Source organism: Corvus brachyrhynchos, unplaced genomic scaffold (assembly GCF_000691975.1).
Source record: "Corvus brachyrhynchos isolate BGI_N302 unplaced genomic scaffold, ASM69197v1 scaffold17, whole genome shotgun sequence".
Classification (NCBI taxonomy): Eukaryota; Metazoa; Chordata; class Aves; order Passeriformes; family Corvidae; genus Corvus; species Corvus brachyrhynchos.
Genome location: NW_008240046.1, coordinates 13,142,535 through 13,163,407, shown reverse-complemented (window position 1 = coordinate 13,163,407; position 20,873 = coordinate 13,142,535). Strand labels below are relative to the sequence as shown.

The following is a 20,873-nucleotide window of genomic DNA, read 5'->3' as shown; positions in this document are numbered from 1 at the left end:
TTAATCTGTCGTGAAAACAGTAACATAAAAACCTGAAGCTGGATTTTGAAAGCATGGAGGATGCATGGTGTTCCTAGATTCTGTCAGGATGTATGGATATAGAGCAAATACCCTCTGCTGTTTGTTTGATAACTTGAAATCAGATCCTTTGTTTCTCATTGAAGAGTAAGTTACAAACTGACGTCCTCAGTAAAAGAGACTTCTGGACTGAGAATTATGTGTGATGTGTATCTAATTATTTGAGCCTGCTATCACTGAAAGATCTGCAGTTCATTTTGAGTTGAGAAAGACAGGTGACTACATGCCATGTAAGTTACAGTGAGAGTTTCCCCATTTTTAACATGGATTTCACAGCTTTTAGCTTTTTATCCAAGTTAGAACAGAGGTCCTAAGCTAGTCTAGGGCTCCCCCTGCCATCTGTGGGTAACTCCCAAAAATTAGGACATCTTGTCTCCTAAAGCATACTTCCCTTTAAGGAAGAAGAGATGAATGACTGTGAGTTATCAAGGTAACCTTAGTTACTAGTTAAGTTTAACTTTGAGGTGGCTGAATTAGGTGTGATGAATTCCACTTCTGGTCTGCAGCAAAAGCCATGCAACATACTTAATCATCTCATACTGTCAAAACCTTTGGCAGAGCCAGAATTTCAAAAATCCCAGCTGTCAAGAATTGATGGCTTGTGCTCAGTCTTAGAGTGCTCGCTTTGCTGCCTTTTGTTGGGGCTGACAGTATGTTGTGCTCTCTCTGCACATTTATTTTTGCTAGTGTCATTCTGTGTCACTGTCTTCAAGTATGTTGCAAACCATTCATGTTTATGTTACACAGTGGCTCTGTTTTCTCAAGGAAGAACTGAGTGAGACACATTTCAGTAGTGCTGAGCACTGGCAGCCCTATTTGAAACCTGGTCAGTACCTGGCATTTCCAACTGTATTTCTGAGCTGGTAGGGAAGTAGCTAACTAAGTAATTTGGTGTTTTAGAATAAATATGGCCTAGCTCTTGAGCATTGTTCAGATTTGTTGCCAAGCTTGAACACTTGTGCTTGGAGTTTTCAAATTTTTAATAGGAGTACCTGGACATATTCATACAGTTATATATTTTAATGAGAAATTTGCTTTTATTTTTGTAATTCTCTCAAGGAATTGTTGTAACATCTGTTGTCTAATTAGATTAGCTTACTGCAGTACTGTAGTAATTTCAATGTTGGCCAGAGCAATGTGGCACCAGAAGAGAAAGGTATGGTATGCTTAGTACAAGCTGGGAGTCCCCACTCTACTTCACTGTGCAGAAAGAAAACAAGAAATTGACTTCTTTGATGTCTTAATTGTCTGAACCTGTGAAATGCAACATGAAAAAACATGGAAGGGGAATTTTGGGGGGAGAGGGTCTTTTTGTCCTTTGTCTTTTCAGGATGCTGTAGCACAGTAGTTATTTTACTTTAGAGCCATATTGTAAAAGATTGAAACAATAATTATTTTTCCTGCCTGTATTTCAGCAGCATATCCTTTCCAAATTAACAACAATTTTCAGTCCGTTTTTGCAATCTGGCTGCTACTCACCTAGTCTGAGAAATGAATTCTAAATGCCTTGGAATTTGGGAACACTTTGGGCTATGTGGAATCAGAACTTTTTTTTTTTTTTTTAATTTATTTCTATATATCATTATTTTCAAAGGCATACTGTGGTTGTCTAACATTTTTTAACTTTTTGAGGACCTCTTATTCTGGATATTGTCGGGTTGCCTTTTAAGTCTATGTAAGTAGTTATTGTTTTAAAATGTAAATTCATCCTTTGATTCTTCATACTGATACTTCCTCATGTAGCGTCATATGCATAATACAAATTGTCTTTAAACCTGTATTAAGGCTGCCAAAACAAGTATTTGAGTTTTGAATAGCCAGGTATTAACTAATTACACTTTAATACCTCTGATTTCCACAGTAAAATGGACCTCATGGTGAGACTTCAGTACATAAACAGTGAGACACAGACCTGGGGTTGGTTTAGTATTTCTACTCCAGTTTCATTCTTGAAACTGCTGTGATGCTGAATGGGAAGTTTGAACATGGAAAGTTCCATTTGAAATGGGAGTTTGAACAAACTCAGCTGGAGGCATAAACCTGCATAGAAAATTTCAGCCTACACGCTTAGGTTTTTACAAGACTGCAGATCTGAATACTGCTGAATCTTAACTTGGGCATAGACAAAGACTCGAAGGTAGTACAGCTGCTGTCGTCATGTAAACTGCACTGGCTCTCTAGATGCAGTGTTCACCTGCTTCTCTGGCTGTCTGACTTTTCTGTACAGGTGAACCGTAGAGATATTTGCTGCTCTGCACATGTCCCTGCTGTCAGAAACCAAGTTGGAATATCATGTAGTTCTTCCACAGTCAGTCTGTGTCATTGTCAAAGTCAATTCAGGCTGCTGTGGTAATTCCTAAGGGTAATCAATAAATCATGTCATCACCTTCACCCCTCACATGGTGGGGCGGAAGGAAAAGAGCACTTCATCATCAAGGAAAAAGCATTCCTACTGCCATAAATAAAAGCACAAATGCAGCAATCAATCATCTAATCTAGAGCCTTAAATTTTAACATCTTAACAGGATGTAAAGTCATGATTCAGATGGGGATGATAATGCATACCAATATCCTCACCCATTGGCAGATAAAAGGACTGCATAGGCCCTCAGCTTACTGTGCTGCCGAATGTGGCTTCACTGCATGACACTCGCATATGAATGCAAGTTGAAGATTAAAGCTAAGTAGTCATTGAGAGGCTGTAGCATAGAAAGTTTTTGATGATAGAAAACCAGAGAGGATTTCTAGCAGTTATATCACTGGGGAGAGGGTGTCTGTCTGACTTTTGAATATTTAATAAAGAGTAGGCAAGCACTGGGCATGTAGCTGAAGTGTTACCACAGTGCTGACTGTGAACATGGCAAATACTGGTTTAAAGTTCAGAATAATGAGGGTTGATAATGAAGGACAATAACTAGCTGAATGCATAAGGGTGATCATAGGAGTCTGTGTCTCTGTGAAGGTATAATAGTACATTTTCAAGTTCATCAGTCTGGTTATATCTGCAGCCAAAATATGTGGTAACAGCAGTACAGTCTCAGAATGTTTAATGATACAGAACAAAACTACTCTGTGGTACTCAGTTAAGGGTCACCGCTTTCAACTTGACAACTTTCTAAGCTATGCTCATCTCTCTTTCTGACTATTAATCTCTTGGACTAACTTTCATTCTTTTTCCTTTTTGTAGGTGGTGATTTACCAAGGAGAACAGCTGGTCATCTGCTTGAGGAGAAAACAGCTTGTGTATCTGCTGCTGTGTCTGATGAGTCTGTAGCTGGAGATAGTGGTGTATATGAAGCTTCTGTGAAACAGTAGGTTTGAGAAATCATGCAAGTCCTAACACCAAAAATTTAAATTTATCTATGATCAGTTACACAGTATCAGCAGAAGTTGTTAATCAGACCTGCCTTTTTTAGAAATAATTTGTACTTTTAGATGGAAAGGACAGCATATTTGCCAAACAATGAAGTTTGATTTGGGTTATTTTTTGTGCTTGTATAATTTGGTTGAATAGCATTAATATACATTTCCTTGTAATCTTGGGGGATTTTCTCATGCTAGAAGTGTTCCCAAGAGGAAAGCTTGATGTAAACTATGCAGGTTCTGCCATGTGACTCTATTGACACTACTCAGAGTCACTGGTTTTACTTCTTGTTTTGTTTAGGATTTTTAAGATTGTATAGCATTTTTTGGAATGTTTTTATTTTTAAAAAGAGGTTATAGAAAAGACAAGAAAAAACTGTTGTAATGATGGTATTAAAATAATCCAGGTTGAGGTATAGGGTTCACTGTGGTGATCAGGATATAAGAAACATATTTGCTGTTATTTTTTGACCAGACAACTTCTGTAGGATTCTTCACACTAGTTTATATAGGGTTGCCTGTAATCTTTAGTAATCAGCCTAAGGCCTTTCTGAATCATTACTGCAGTTGTCAAACTATTCCAGCAGTGACTGTCCCTAAAACAAGCACTGTTATTGTGTAGGCTCTGAAATTCTTATTTGGAGTGCATGCTGTAATTAAATCAGCGTGTTTAGGAGAATGGATATAGGTTCTGTGTATGCATACCTTAATAATTGCTGAAAGCTAACTATAATTTTCCTAAATTTGAGTATTTGCCTTATTTTCCTAGACCAAATGAAAATGAGGACATTGTATATAGTGAAGATGATGCAACAACTCTAGAGGCTGCTCAGGTACAAATAGGACTCAGGTGAGTGACCAGCAAAGGGAATATTCCTGTTTATACATAAATGTGAATAGTAAACTTCCCTCATGTTGTCCTTTCTTTAACAGATATGACCACGGCAATTCAAGTTTCGTGATAATCATAGTACGGCTTAGAAACCTTCCAGCGTTTTCTGTCCCCCTTGGCTCTAAGGTGTAAGTCAAACAATCACTGAGAAGTAGTGTTGAAATACAAGAATATAATAATAAATTGTAAAAAATTCTCTAAAGGAATTGGTTGATTTACAGCTTAAGAGTACTGAAATATGTACAAAACTTTTCAAACTGTTGTAGTATTTAGCTTTTGCATATTCCAGCAAGAAAAGGAAGTTATCAGGAAATTTGCACATTCCACTAAAGTGGAATAAAAAGGATTTTTAAATGGTGTTTTATCTAGTGCTTCTAAACATTCTGTAGCTTTGTGAGTGCTAAACAGCTATGCTGTAGTTACTAAAAACATTATTTTGATGCTTTGGCATCCTTTCAGCTCACAATGTTGTCTTTTTACATTTAAGTGTCTTATTGATGTAAAATGGTATTTAAAGCAGTATTTGTATTTTAAGGGAGCTTTTAAAGGGAAGGGGTAATTTAGTAAATTGCAAGTGGACAAGCACAGTCACATTGAGATACACCATCCCTAACAACTGGAGCTTGGAGGTCTGTTAAGGATTAGTTCTTGAGTCAAATTGCACCAACATGGAAAGTCTAAAAGTAAATTACAGTGCAAGTCATATGTAGAAAATGAACCGAAATGCCTGAATATGTTACCACTGAATTTCTAATCCAAAATTCTCATCTGTATAAATAGGTACAGCTTGCCTTGGGGACACTTGTACTTGAGTGAGCTTTTTGACAGACTGTAAGACTACCTTAAACTGTTGAAAAGCTTAGCAAGATTGGAGTAGGACATAATCAATCCTCAGAAAATTTGGTTTTCTTGCAGGTGTCTTTCCCTTTGTATCCTATTGCCTTAAATTTGATTGGCAGATAAATAGGAAGCCACTGGGTATGGAAAGGATGCATTAAGGATAGAGGCCTGGGTGCTTGCTGGATTTTTCTGTTTGTTTTTGTTAATAACAAATGGTTGTTCTACTACTGTCCTTCCTTCTCTGAACTAGTCTTTCCTCTGCTGACCTTCCAAGTCCGCTAACATTTAGCACAAGAATACAGAAAAACTATAGAAGAGTAAATTTCTCTTTTTAATTAACATTAAGAACATGTTTCCTTCCATCTGTGAGATGATCTTCATTGTTTACAGTACTAAACTTGGATAGAGTCAGAAACTGCTACCTCTCTTGCTACTACCTTACCAGGCACAGAAACTCCCTTTTGGGAAATGTTTTTGCAAGGGACAAGAGGAGTTTCTGACTCATTTTTGTCACTTCTTTTCCATTCCACTGATAAGTTCCTGTTCTATTTTGTTGCTTTGCACTCCTTAAGTTGATGGGGTGAACTTCTCTGATGCATCACCAGCAAGTGCCAGTTTCAACAGAGGTAAAGATTTGGTTTTGTTTCTGGCAGGTATATTAGAGTAGCAGTCCTTCCATCCTCGACTGATATCAGCTGTCTGTTCCGCACTAAAGTTCATCCTGCCATGGAAACCCTTTTATTCAACGAGATATTCAGAGTAGCCATTTCTCAAGTAACACTGCTACAGAAGACACTGAGAGTAGATGTTTGTGCTGTCAGTAGAAGTCGTCGGGAAGAGTGCTTGGTATGCGGTTTTATTTCTGGTGCTTTTTTTGGCATGCATTTGTTTGTAGTGTCCCCTCTTGTTTTGATGGTCAAGGCTGCTAAAATTCCACAGCCCTTGGAGACAAAGCCTGAAGCATAACTTAGTTGTTGCTATAGTACCTAGAATACTGCCTTTCACCGAAACTCCTGATACAGAATGTAATCCTGGATGGAAGGTGTTTTGATAATTCTAACACTACCGTAACCCTTTAATTACAGATTGATATTCCATCTTTGCCATTTTATACATAAAACCCCTGTAAACTTCAATGCAACATTACTTTAACACTAGGTTTTAAAGTAAAAGCTGAAGAAGAGCCACAGTAAAAAAAAAAGAGAGCAAACCCTCATTATCACAACTTTTCACAAAGAACAAACTAAATTATGTTTTGGATGTTATTTTAGCTTATATGATGGACACTGTTTTGATCTTTATGATCTGTTGAAATAATAAAAAGGCATGACATTTATAGATCAGCCCATTGGAAGCTGTCACTTTAAATTTTCTTGTTAATCGTAGTCATCACCGAATCAGTGATGCTTCATTTACTTCCAAATTGCTCTTGCATGGTCTGGTACAACTCTAGTTTTCCACCATGAGAGGGATTTTAGTAGCACAGTGAGATTTTTTCAGTTACAACACACTGAAGTGATGCTGGAATCTGCTGGGGTTCATCAGTTCCAACTACTGTGAAATAGCCTCACTTTCAGAACGTAGAAGTTAACTTAATTCCTGGGGAATGTATTGGCCTCTTTCAGTATGTAAGAGTTTTCCCCTGAGGAAAGGGAAGGGCAACAGAACAAAAATGCGACATCAGGCAGGATACAAAGGTGAAGAAAGGACTCAACAATAACAAAAAATCCCAACGAAGACAAGGGTTATTCGCAAGATCAAATGAAAGAGTTGGGAGTTCCATCCCCGGCAGAAAGCCCTGGACAACAGGACCAGAGTCTTGGCAAGAGTTCTGTGTGCAGCCCAGTAGCTGTGGAGATAATACGCTTTACCAAAGAACAGAGGATTTTAATCTCCAAGGCACAGCCCAAAATGAGTACTTCAGTAGTTTTCCCAGAGTACCAACTCAGTGGATGTCAGTGCTTGTCCAAATGAAAGGGTTTCTTAATCTCTTTTACTGGCTCTTCATCTCCTCCTTCCCTGGTTTGAGCAAGCAAGGTCATCCATTATTTGCCATATGGATGATTTCTGTGGTGGGACAGCTGAAAGATCATGTGACACGAGCTGGTGCTGCACAGGTTTTCCTTAGTGAATGCACTAGAGCAGGTGTGGGCAATCCTGTGGTATGGGGGGTGGGGAGAAATTCTGAAGACTGAAATAAGAGGTGGCAGAATGGACAAGATGAAGGACTTTTCCATGTATTTCTATTTGTCTATAACTGGAAGTGGAGGGAAATACAAACTGTAGAGTTAAAAAGGGAATTCAGGTTCATGTCAAGTTTGTGCTGCCTGTTTTGCATGATAAGTACAGTAGAATTTCAGCTGTTTTGTAGGAAACAGAACAAATTTAAATAATTTTCTTCCCTTTTCTTATTTTATGCAGTCTGGGACTCAGATCAGCCTGGCAGATGTATCACTTTCTGATGAGACCTGTACTCTGTGGTACAACCTGTTGCCTTGCAAGCAGAGTCCCGGCAAAAAACCCAAGGAACAAAATGACGAATACATGTTTCTGTTAAGCAAGCAATCACAATCGTTGGACTCACTGGACTTGGTGAGCAATGTGCTGGCTATAACTGTGATAGCAAAAAAAAAAAAACCAGAGACTCCAATTGTGCTGTTGCATTGTAGTTACTTGAATGTGTGAACCGCCCTCCCCTGAAGGTCCAAGGCCCTGTTTTGCAGGCACTTTTGTCTAAAGTGACTTTGTGTGTAGGGCCTGTATGGGGTGTCAGACAGGAGTGGGGATGGGCAGAAGCTTTTTACTGGATACAAAATTGTACTCCCAATTTGAAACCTTTCAGCTGTGTTTCTTTTTAGAAAGAATGTTATTGAAGAGCATCCTTAAGTGTATAATTTATTTTCACATGCACACCTTAAAAATTGCTATTTATTAACTATTCAAATCTGCCTACTTAAAGCCCCATTGCATTGAACATGTTGTTTATGCAAAACATACTAACTCTTCTGGTTAAACAAGCTTTTCTGCTTTAATCCCTTCTTAAGAGAACTGCATAGAAAGTGTAACTTTGAAGAGCACCTTTTTTTCAGCTAAGAACATTACTAGTATGAGTGGGGAGACAAGAAAATACATTGAAGGATGGCAGGAACATATTTGATTGCATTATCATTTTAAAACCAATTGGTTTTCATTGAGATTTACTCTGTTTAAAAATAATCATTCAATGTGCTATACACTGACAATTCAAACCCCTTACCCTTGTGATCTGTTTCTGCTGACATCAGGGAGCAGTAGGGTAATGCAGCTCTTGCAAGAGTTGTCTTTTTTTTACCGGTTATGTATCATTCAATTCTGGTTTCATCTACTTTTTCCTTGTGAGCAGGATGCTGTGTCAGCTCTGCTGAAGAGGACATCTGCTGAGCTGGAAGCAGTAGAACAAGAGCTGGCTGAAGATGAGGAGAAGGAACAGGAGCAAAGGGCCTCTGAGGAAGACTGGTAAAGCCACTTTCCCTCCCTCACTGTTCATGCCTGAATGATTCAGCTAATTCTTCCTTTTCTTAGACAAACAAAAGGGCTGTACTTTTGGAGATCATAGACTTGTAGAATGGTATGGGTTGGAAGGGATCTTTAAAGATCATCCAGTCTAATACCACTGCCATGGGCAGGGACACCTTCCACTAGACCAGGTTGCTCAACACCCCATCCAACCTGGCCCCGAACATTTCCAAGAACTGGACATCCACAGCTTCTCCGGACAACCTGTTCCAGTGTCTCACCACCACTGGAATTAGAGTAAAGTCTTTTTCTCTTGTGTGGTCAATTAATTCATGTTCTTTTAGGTTTACAGTGTCTTGGCTGCTCTATGAACTCCTACTGCCAATGCTCCTCCATTCCATGTACATCTTCCTGTGAAACCACTTGGGCTGTGAAGCCACTGGAAGTATAGCAAAATATCAAATATTATAGTTCCATTAAGTGTAACAAGCAAATAACAGGATTTGAAAAGAGAGCTGCTGTCTGACAAAGTCAGTGTGGGTGTGCTTCCATTGATAGTCTCGTTTTTGAAGAAATTGTGAACTTTCCCAAGAAACAGATTTCTTGCTAAATTGCTATTTGAGTTCTGTTACTGTGCAATTTCTTAGGTGCAGTGTAGAAGTAAATACCTGCTTTATTATGGGGGAAGGGGAGAGTTGCATTTTTGTTTTATGAACTTATCACCATTACAGCTATTGAATATAGTGCAGTGTTGTCGTAACGACCTTGAAGGTGAACTGTAGTAGCGCTTGCTGGGTTTTGCTGGAGGCAGCAATGAAATGGGCCTTCACGTGAACTAAGTGGAAGCATTTGGATGATAGTTGTTTTCCCTGTCAGGAAAATGCATACCCCATACATGGGTGCAGGTCTGGGCTTTCTGGTATCTTTGTCTGGTGAGCTTTTTCAGTTTCAGAATAAGCCTGGGTTACTTCTGTTCATACAGGCTAGAGATGCTTGCAGAGGCCTCTGATGAAATTGTGGATGAAGAGGAAGATGACATTAAGCTGGCAGTAGAAGGCGACTGTAATGATGACCTGGGGTTACTCATGGATGCACCAGAAATGAATGAAGACAAGAACAGAGAGAACAGCAATGAGGCCCGTGAAAGCCAGCAAGCTGCTGTAATTCTAACACTGGTGAATATCTTAAAATTCACATTCCTGCAGTATCTTACCGTGTCTAAAAATCTGTTTCTGAGAAATTAATATAGAAGTCTGCTGCATCTGTGCATTTACAATTTGATGTGGCCTTTGCTGTAGCACTTGTCAGTATGTACTTGTAACAAAATTGGTGTGGTCACTTCTGAACTATGAAGAGGACATTGAACAGACATGCTAGGCAGAACGTCTAAGTCCAGGACAATTAACCAAGACACTCTATCTTCACTTTTTTTGTTGCATATGGAGAATATTCAAAATACAAAGCAGTTCAGTAGCTTCAGCCTGTGCATATTTAAAATATTTCTGCACATGTGTTTCATTGTTTCCCTTTTTTTCCTTCAGATTCATCTGACAAACAGGGGGAAACACAAGACATGGGTCAAGATCTTTAAACCAGTGCAGGGATTTCCTTATTTTTTCCCTTTATTTTAGGGCGTGAAATACAAAAACTGTCTTAGCAGAAAAAAGGACAAAAGATTAATGAACAGAAAATTCCAAAATGTGTATTAAAACTGTGTATACTTTTGAACTATTGAGGGTACTGTTGTACCCACACACTGCATAAAGCAAATTCAAATTCCATATTCTTGGTAACTGTTGGCTTTAAACTATATTCCACTTTCTTGAAAGCACTTTTAGTAGATGTTTAGTATGCCTGATGTGGTAGCACACTCTCAGAAATGAAATTTTTAGAAGCTTTCTGCATCTTAATAAAAACACCACTGCATGTTTTATACCCACAAGTTCTATAAAATAGCAGAGGTAAAAAGACAAAGAGTGACATCTCGTTCCTTCACCTTTGTGACAATACAAAAGTTTAACGTCTCAGTGGACTTACTGGAAACAGTAATTAACTTCCAATTAATGTGGCAAGATGCCAAATGAGCTAAGGCTGTGGTATTAAAAGGACTGACAGTCTGCTGGGTAGCCAGTGAATATAGATCAAAGTCTTAACTCGGCAAGGGGAGACAGCAAGGACACGTGTGAAGGTCAGACACGCACACAAGTACTTTGCTAGGCCTGGGCTGGGTGGACCTGGACAAGGAGTGAAAGACAGCAGACTCCACTGCAGAGCCAGCCACAGCATAGATCTCTGTATGCCACATCCCCTCGGGGTTGCTGTTGTGCTATTTAGGTCACTGTATTTATCACCTGGACTTCGAAAATGATGAACCTCATTAAATTACCCAAGTTGAAGAAAAAGCCCCAGTGCACACCAGTAACACTGGTGGTTCCAGCTGCTGCAGAGCTTGGTCTAGCCCAGCAGCCAGGATGAGTGCAGCATGGAAGTAAGCACAGGCTGTACCACCCACGGGGATGGGGGCACTTGAGGCTCCCTCTAGCACATGTGGGGCAGTAGGCAGCAGGCTGTGCTGAGGGACAGCAGCCAGCTGTCTTTTCCCTGGGTTCAAAAGGCTGGTGAAGCTCTGGAGATTGCCAGAAAGCAGCCCTGCTGCTGAGGCTTGGGAATGTATGGCAGTATGTCTGGAAGGACCTGGGCAGTGTAACCTTCCCAGCTGCCCTCTTTCAGTGTTCACAGGCACCATCTCAGGCATGGCAGAACCTTGCTCTTCTGCAAATACCAAAGTAAATATAAATGTGCAATAATCATCATGTCTGCAAATGGCAAAGCAAAACATTTCTTGCACTGTTTGCATCAAGCCATCTGCCAAGCAGCAAAGGTCTTTGGCTTTACTGCCTACAAAGAGTACCTTCAAAACCTCTCCACACACTGTTAAGCCTCTTGGGAATTTTGTATTTCTTTACTTAGAATAACTTCTCTGTAAATGCAGGGTGCTTTTTGCTGCTGGTCTTTCTCCATCCACTGCAAGGTGATGAGAATGCTTGTAAAATCCAAAGGTACAAAAACTACATGGTGGCATGTATCTGGTTATAGTAAGTCTTCTACATTGAATTCCTTTTCATAGGTTGATAAAGAGACTAACACTGAGGAATCACTTAATGAGAACACACCAGTCCGACCCAAGGACAGAGCCAGCTGGAGCTCCAGACAGCGTCCCTTTGTCAGGAACAGCATGATAGTGCGCTCCCAAACCTTCTCTCCAGGCGAGCGGAACCAATACATCTGTAGGGTAAGGGGAAAAACACTTGGAATGAAGAGCTATTAACTAAAGAGTCATTTAACTTCTTGGGAATGAAGCATTAATGACAGGGAGTCATGTACCAATTCTCCCTGCAAGAGGCAGAGCCTGTGCTTTCTCTAGAGTCTCTCCCTATCTGAGCTGATGCATAGTAGAATTGACTTTCAGCAGAGTTGCATACTCTTGCAAAACACCTCAACTAGGGCAAAAATACATCCTATTGGAGAGAAATAACACAGATGCCTGTGCTGGCTGTCTGCAAAAAGTGTGTTTCCTTGCACATCAGCAACTCCAGCGCTCTCACAGCAAAACAATTTGTTACAACATGAAATAGAATTCGCTGTAAAATGCCATTGCATTACCATATTTTAATAATGCAACCATTTAAGGGTAACAGTGTGGAAAGAGCTCAGTCATCAATTTTAAATCTTGCTTTGTATCTCAACTGGTTTTAAACCTAGGCAGCCCAAATCCTGCTGTAATTGCATCTTTGAAAGATGTGCGGGTGCTGCCTCGGGACGGGGTTTTAAACATGGCTTTGGCAGCTAAATTCTCCAGTCTCTCTAGATCTATGGTAGCATGGAAAAAGAAGAAAAGATATAAATTGTGAGTCTTGTTGCTGCTAAACTATGAAAATCATGTGTTTAAAGATTTAAGCATGGATTACCAGCTCCATAGATTTTAATCACAGAAATGCCCTAGAAAAGGCAGTTTATTTTGATCTTTAGTTTCTACTTACTCATACAAGTACCTCTTTTTAAAATAAACCAAAAACTTATGCTTTAATTCCCCAGTTCAGTTAGAGGCAGTTGCCTTAATTATTTGGGAACATTAAAGTTCATCACTTGTCTGTGATTCTCATTAGCCTAAAAAAAATAAATCTATAGTCAATACCTACATATTAATAACTATTCCATATACCTTCCAGAATGAAACATAGCAGACTGTTTTCTAACAATCTTTACATAATTTGGATACATTGTTGGCTGAATTCAGAAGCTAGCCTTCATCTTAATTCCTGTGCTGGAACTTAATCCATAAATGGAAATTAGCTGTATTGGCAGAAAAAAAAAAAAAGAATCCCCTTAGTTTGCTGCCTATGCAGGTCTTCAACAGGAAGTAAAACTAGTTGCTTCGGTAGCTTAGTTAGTGTAAACTCTTGGGGTTTTTGCATCTGGGAAAGTATTGGGTGTAACATTGCTACATAACTGCTGCCAAGAGCTAGAATCAAAAAAAAAACCTACCTTGAATAAACCATTCTGTTTCTCATTGTGTATGGCATTGCCTGGAAGCAAAGTACCCCGTGAAAAGAACATGTTTGCAGATGAACCTTTTGCAGTGTCAGAAACACTTGTTGCCCACTGCTGGGGGCTCCAGAGTGGGCACTGTAGCTGCATCCAAGTTCACAGAGAGGGCTGAAGAGCTGGGGTCTCCCCAGTCCCTCGTTTGCACCACAGGCATATCCAGCCTTCCTTGCTTTATGGTGCTGTATGAGAGAAAAGCACCTGTTGAATGTACGCTGGTGAAGTGACAACTGCTCTCTAATCAGAAGAGATGGCCTGGCTTTAAAAGAGCACCTACTCTCATACGATGTTACAGAAAACACAGAGATCTTTGAGGCCTAATGGACAGAACCAAAGTCTGTGCTTTGGAAAATGTCTCTTGAAAAGTGCCTAAAGAACATGAGTGACTGTGGCCACCTCTCTGTATCCAGGGGTGAGCTCCCAGTAGCGGCTCATGGTGAAAAGACAGATTTGTCTCTCAAGAGGTGTACTTGTATTGCAAGTGGTTGTGTTTCCCACCCTCAGCTCCCAGTCAGTCCTGTGTAAGCACACTTTAGGGCCTTTGGCTTTGCTTACTGAAATGTTAGCAGAATGATTCCCTTTTTTGTCCCTTCCTGAAGAGGTGAAATACATTTTCTGCAGAGAGATGCTTCTGTTTTCCTTGGAGGTTACCACCTGTTAGATGCTGATGCACCTAACAATCATTCTGCACTGATGTGTATGAAATAATGCTAAAGTTACGAAGAAGCTACTGTCGAGCTGTGGTGCATAATTTTAAGGAGCAGGAAGTGCTTCCAAAGGAAGCTGTAGGCACACCTTTGCTTGTTACAATTAATAACAATACAAAAATACTGTTTGTTGGACAGGTGCATGTCTATAGTAATTTACCTTCCCTGTAGTAAATTTGTTAAAAGCCTGCCCCAGGTAGGTGAAATCCATAGTTTGTATCTGCAGCCAGACAATGATTTGTCAGTACTTAATAACCATAGTTACCTTCCTTGCATTCCTAAAGAGTCTACTCACTATTCATTCAGTAAGATCAATGGTTGTCTTGGTGTAGGATTAGAATTTTAGAATAGATGCTTATTCTAGTTGCAAACTTGTTAACTTTGTACTAAGAATATGACCTACATGTATATAAACACTGAGGTTCCCTGACTGGTTCTACCAATGCAGGTGTATTTGCATATGAAGGTGCTTTATATCTGTTTGTTGTGTACATTTTGACAGTTGAATCGCAGCGACAGTGACAGCTCCACACTAGCCAAGAAGTCTCTCTTTGTGAGAAACGCTATGGAACGACAGAGCCTGAGAGTTAAACGGGTATGTGCTGCGTTACCTGCCCGTCATTTAAAACAAAGTATGGGGAGAGTAGGAATACCAAATAACATGAAAGATACACTATATTTCAAGTATTTCAGCAAAAGCAACACAAGTACCACAATTATGTCCTGTAGTTTCAAGTTGAAATCTCAACATAGTGGTCTCACTCCAGTGTCATCTCCCCTTCAACAAAGCCTGTGTTGTTTTAGTTGTGGCTGAAGCCAGCAGCAAGACACTGATGCTCAGCATCATGGCATTTGTTGTTGAACTTGAGCTTATTGTTGAACTTGAGTTACTGTCAAAGGGGTCTGGGTTAAAGAACCTGCATATTGTAAAGTGACACAAGATGGCCTGTGTTGCACAAAAGTCAACACCAGCAATATACATCCTGAGCAAATTTTAGTGAAGATTTCAAGGATTTAGATGTCCTTTTAAAGGGAATTTACTCTTCACCAAAAGTATTCAAGTAGCAAAAGGATTGAAGGACAAGAGAGGAAGATTCTATTTCTCTTGCATGAAATTCATTCTTACATAAATTTAGAGAGTTATATTTTAGTCTTAATTGTAACTAGAAAAATAGTCCTTTGGAAGCCTTGTTACCGGGTAGCAGGATTACATTTTGCATAAGAAAGAAGAGGCTGGGATGCTGAGTACTCTGAGATGACTTCTCCTGCCTGACTTACTCATGCAAAAACCCACTGTGAAAGGACAGTAAATAATGTGAAATATGCTGAAGAAATGCATGTTTACAGAGTTTGTAACATTATGTGTTTGGTTAGGCCTTGAAAAAGCAAATATTTACAAAAATAAATAATGTAGTTGAAATCTGTGGGGAATTCTGTGTAGTGTTGTGTCTCCTGGTAGTGTCATCCCAGGGATCAGAATGGGGTTTTTTGTCTTTAACCTGTAAATATATCATTGTGCACTTGGTTGGAACATGTATTTTTAGCTAGTGACTAAACAAAAATTCAGGATAGGCGAATTTTTTGACTTCAGAATAAAGGACTGGTAAAAAACCCCAAAAAAATATTTGAGCTTTTCTGACTGTAATATGTCAAACTCTCCACCAGCCTCTCTAGGTATTAACTTTTATTGTTCTGTCTCCCAAATGGCTCAGCCTGTTTGCCAGCCAATCATGCGAAGAGCTGCGCTGGAGTGCCCCACGCGCACTTCCCTGGACTTGGAGCTGGACCTCCAGGCGTCGCGCACAAGACAGAATCGTCTCAACGATGAGCTCCAGGCCTTGCGGGACCTTAAACAAAAGCTTGAGGAAATGAAAGGTAGAGGAGAGGCAGACCTTCCTCTGTGTGTGCTAGAGGATGAACGTTTCCAGAAACTCTTGAAACAAGCTGAAAAACAGGTATGAGCAGCATTGAGATATGTGTGAGTAAATATGCCCCTACCTTTGCTGTAAATTTGTTGAAGAATTTGGTCAATCTCGTTAAAAGATCTTTACAGAAGCTCACATTTGACTAATTACATCTCTGAATTACACAGTGTAATTACTAATTACATCTCTGAATTACACAGTTTTTGGGAGGTTGGTTGGGTTTTTAAATCATTAAGGAGATTATTGATGGGAATAGGGGCCTGGAGAGGTTGTTGGAGGAGTTAAAAGCCCAGCCAAGAAAAAAAACCAAAATCCACCCAACCTGCACAGTTGGAGGTATTCTGAACCTAACTGGTTCAGACCCTGACCACTGAGCTCTGGCATCACCTACTGTGAGCAGAGGTTGGAGTAGACGCCTTCTGGAGCCCCCTTCCCATCCAAGTCAGTGAATGTACGTCAGTTTTCAATGCGGGGAGGTTGTGAGTGACAGCCAGGAGGGATCTATGCTCCTTAGCTCTTTATGGGTGATAGATACTAGGGTTTTGGTATGCCCATTTATTCAGAGTAGTAAAAATGGAAAGTTTTAACTAGGTGCAGAGGCCCTCCTCATAGGTAAGCAATAGTTGTTGGTTTTGTTGTTTTGTTTTTTTTAAAGCTAAATGTCAGTAAATAGCCTTGTGTAGAAGAGGAAAGGGTGATCCTAATATTTACATATACAAAGATGAGCTCTGAGTTAGATGTTAGGAATGAGATACTCCACATATAAGAGACAAAAACATAAACAAAAACATCACAGGACCAGCAGATGTCAAAAAGCAAATAAGACAAGAATTGCTAAGGAAAATACTTGGAACAAAACAAATCATTGCTTTAGCATCTAAATACTATTATGCCTGTAACATAAACACAGTTCATTTTTGGTTTCCCTTTTCAAAACGGATGAGAAAACTACAGAGGGTCAACAAGGATAGTCAGAGGAGGAAACAACTTCCATATTAGGAATGGCTAAGTAGCTACAACTGAAGTCCATACAACCATGAGTGTGGTGGAAGAGAGCAATTAATCATGGTCTTTAATTCTCCAAGAAGTAGAGAATTGAACAGATGGCAGGTTAAATGCAAGCAAACATAGCATGACATTCAGAAACTGTAAAAGTGTTTTCAACAAAACATTGAGTGCTACAAGTTTGCATAAGTTCAAAAAATTACTAATTTATTGATTTGCTAAATTTATGGTAGAAAAATGCATATAATGATACCACATATTTCAAGAAGTCCTTGACTGATACCTTAGGAAACAAAACTTTTCCCCAGTATGTTCTCCCAATTCTACATTTGTGTCCTGTTCTGTCTTCTGGTCCCTCTTGTGGCACCTGCTGTTGACTGTAGGTAGTGGAGTACTAAAACAACTATAAAACACTAGCAGAGTTTATGGTGAACATTGATGAGTGTTCTGAAAAACCCTTGGGCAACATGGGGGAAGATAGTGCAGTGTTTAAACTTACTGTAAGTGTGTTGGTTTTTACCACGTGAATTCATTATATGAATTTGATCTAAGTTTTAACCCATAAAAATAGTAGCTTATAGAAAAGAAGCATAGCTAAATTTATGTAGAAGTTCACAGTTTATGTCTAATGCTGGATGCAGTACAGAAATTATAGTTTCTGAGTGTTTCATTTAAATTACTCCCATTCAAAAGCTATTCCCTCTAGAACAAAGTATGCCTATGCAACATTTCTTATTATGAATCCTTTGGATTTGTGCTTTATTTCAGCTGGCTCTTTCAAGGCAGGAGGTAGGTTTGTCACATTTTGTATGGCTGCTGTCAGTGATCAACACCATTACACACACTGTGGTGAGGAATAAGGGTAATAATACACATTCCTAAAATATAGGAAGGCACTAGCACAGCATTTAAGTCCTCCTTTCCGAGGTAAAAGTCAGAACAATGATCATAGTCACTCCACCTCTTTGAAGAGTGCTTACAAAGTTTCTAGAAATATTTCTACCCTTCAAATCATTGCAGCCTTCCCCTGCAGAGCAAAACAACCCTGAGAGCGCTGTACTGTGTTGTCAGTGTTTCCCCTTGGGTTAGCAAAACACAGCAGCCTAGAGAACATTGTCATAGATTATTTCTTAGATCCTGCAGGCATTATAATGGCACAGACTAATGCAGCAGCTGGAAACGCCAGAGAAATTGAGAGTCTCATGTGAAAAATGAAACTGCAGATGTGGGGAATGTTGAAAATCAGTGGCTGCTTGCTAGCATGTAGTTACTCAGCATGAAGCCAAATCCACAGACTCCATACCTTCCCTCTCGTTCCTTCCACACCTTCCTAAGTGCAGCAAGTATGTAATGCCCACTAATACCTGCAGATCAGAAAACAGAGGTAATTCTGTGCACCAGAAGCGTTTTCTCTTCTTTAGATTGGATGTTTATGAGAAATCATGCAGTATTTCAAAGTTTGAGTCTTGAATCCGCATACAAGTAAGTTTTCAGACACCTAGTGTCCTCTGAAGTACTACTTCTGTTTATATCCAAAAAAGATTCCTGTAAATATCTTCTTTATTTCTTTTTAGTACATCTTCTATGTGGAGGTAATACGTAATTATGTCATCAATACCAATAATCCTGTCCTTGTCCCAGTGATTTGGTGTTTAGCACAGTTAGTTTTTCTTTAGATTCAGTTTCTTCTATACAAAAACCACAGAAGAACAAGACAGGAAATAGCATTTCAGCTCTAATTTTGATAGAGTTTCTTCTCTGTCATCTTAAACAAGCTTAAGGTAAGCCCAGATAGAGACATTCCTATCTGAAACTTATATTTGGTAGGTAAGTGTTGTGAATGAGTGTTTTAAAGAATAAAGAAATGTGCTTAAAGAATCTGAGATCGTAGTGTGGGGGGTGGGGGGTGGTGCATCACCACAGAATGTGCCAGATTTTTAGGACTTCCTGAATGTCTGGCCATTGTATTAGTGTGCCTTTCTGTATTTTTTATAAAGCACTCAAGAAACATGATGTAAATATAAACCTGGTCATCTACATACCTTCTCATATGCATATTCCTAGAGACGCTGGGCTGAAACCCAGGTTTCTCTTAGAGTATCCTGAAAAAAATAAATGGATTCAAAAATGAAAAAGGGATACATGGTAGTAGAGAGTATAAAAAAAAAAGAAGTCCTCTATGCTCTTAAATCTGGAATGCAGTAATCACAAGAATCTCATGTATACTTAGGGAAAGGATAAAATTAGAAAATTTTGAAATATTGTATGTTTAGTGCTTTGATGATAAATATTAATTAGGGGAGCTGGTAAAACATATGGCCAGTGACATATGCAAAATTAATTACGACATTACCAGTTGTAGATTGCAAATTTATGTTCACTAACTAATAAAGAAAACAATATTTATAGGTTAATTTCATTTTTAAATCATAGCTATTCTAGAGTTGGGGACTGAAGAAGTTAACGGCAGTACAAGCTGACTGGATTTTGAGTCAGCTTTTGAAAGGGTGGTGCTCTTTCATGTAAAATACTTTCATATAGAAACCAGAGTGCTTTTCAACAGGGTACCACTATCCTGCTGTGAGCATCTTTCTTATAACTACCCAGTATGAAACTGATAGTATGGACTAGATCTTTTGAATTAGTTGGTTTTGTTGTTTAGGAGTCCACTGGGTTGAATTCTGAACTGGGACGTGAACTCCTAAGTTACAAACTAGCTTTGAAGATCACTGTTTCAGGCTTGCAAATTTATTTTAATTTGAGGTAATGAACAGCATTTTCAAGTCTCTAAAGAATCAAAAATTAAACTCTACAACTTTATAGTTGTTCAAGAATGTAAGCTGCTTCTGTTGAATTTTGATGACTGACAAAATTCAAAATACAATAAATAACATTTGTCTTACAGCCCCTGCGGTCTTGAAATGAAAGCACTGCCCACACCATGCACCCCACATGTGATGGGGGTGACAATACACTTGTTACAGAACTCACCTGTGTATGAATGGGGGTCATTTGTCTAAGAATTCCAGGTGACTGCCCACCTAAAATCAGCTGCTGTTCAAATTACTGGATATTCAGAAACCCTTGATAAAGTTTTTTAAAGCCAAAGTACAGCTACTAATAGCAGTCTTGTTGCTGAAATGGTGGATGGCATAGCTGCAGCTGTCCTGTTGATGCTTAATAAAGGCATAAGTAATAGAGCCAGCAATACTGAGGTGCAGAAATTCAGTAACTTACTGTGGGGTATGTAGCTGCTCAACTCTGTTCACGAAAGACCTTTGGTCTCTTGTTACCACTGGTGTTCTGTTCACTTGCCTTGGCTTTTACACCTCTACAGTGCAAAAGAAAGACATGCAAAATAGGTGCCATGTCATGAATAAAGGCACAAAAGTTCATGTTCCTTGCTAACATGGTCAACAAAACTTGAAAGTATATTTTCAGAGTACATCTTCCCTATTTTTTCTGTCGGTCACTTTAGAGTAGGTAAACTCTAAAGAGAGTTTAGAGTTTCCTGAGAGCTTTCGTCAGGAAATAAAAGTATTTTATATGGGAAGAGAATCAGTGGCTCCCAGTTCTAAAAAGACACTTGGATGGACAACATGTGTTCATACAAATTTAGGTCTAACTACAGCCCTAAGAAATAACAGAATTTATAAAACCTAGTAGCCACCTGAGATGGCATGGAATTTGCTCTATTTATTTTTTTTTTTGGAAAGCCCCATTACCTTACTTCACGGCCATGGCTTAGGCTCATGATGTCAGTCTTTTATCTTGCTGACCTTTTATATAGAGATTTGTCGGGGTCTCCTCCCCCGCCGTGTAGCCCTGGGAGAGGGGCCCTGAGGGCACAGACACGGGGTTTCCCTGCCCCTGCTCAGCCTCGTTCCCGTTGGTTGGTTTGTGTTCCCTGCGCGGGCAGAAGGACCCTCGGGTCCCGTGACTGGAACAGTTCCTCGGCAGAGC

General features: G+C 39.4%; 1 protein-coding gene across 2 annotated transcripts in view; it reads left to right on the top strand.

Annotated features, from left to right (window-relative positions):
• WWC2 (WW and C2 domain containing 2) overlaps positions 1-20,873 on the top strand; it is a 61,542-nt gene that overhangs the window by 35,405 nt on the left and 5,264 nt on the right. For both annotated transcript variants that reach the window (XM_017744328.1, XM_017744329.1), the window contains 10 exons: positions 3,266-3,389; positions 4,211-4,291; positions 4,375-4,461; positions 5,827-6,019; positions 7,595-7,765; positions 8,556-8,668; positions 9,651-9,843; positions 11,796-11,960; positions 14,483-14,575; positions 15,693-15,935. In XM_017744328.1, the coding sequence (XP_017599817.1) occupies positions 3,266-3,389; positions 4,211-4,291; positions 4,375-4,461; positions 5,827-6,019; positions 7,595-7,765; positions 8,556-8,668; positions 9,651-9,843; positions 11,796-11,960; positions 14,483-14,575; positions 15,693-15,935 (1,463 nt within the window). The remainder of the gene's footprint in view (positions 1-3,265; positions 3,390-4,210; positions 4,292-4,374; positions 4,462-5,826; positions 6,020-7,594; positions 7,766-8,555; positions 8,669-9,650; positions 9,844-11,795; positions 11,961-14,482; positions 14,576-15,692; positions 15,936-20,873) is intronic.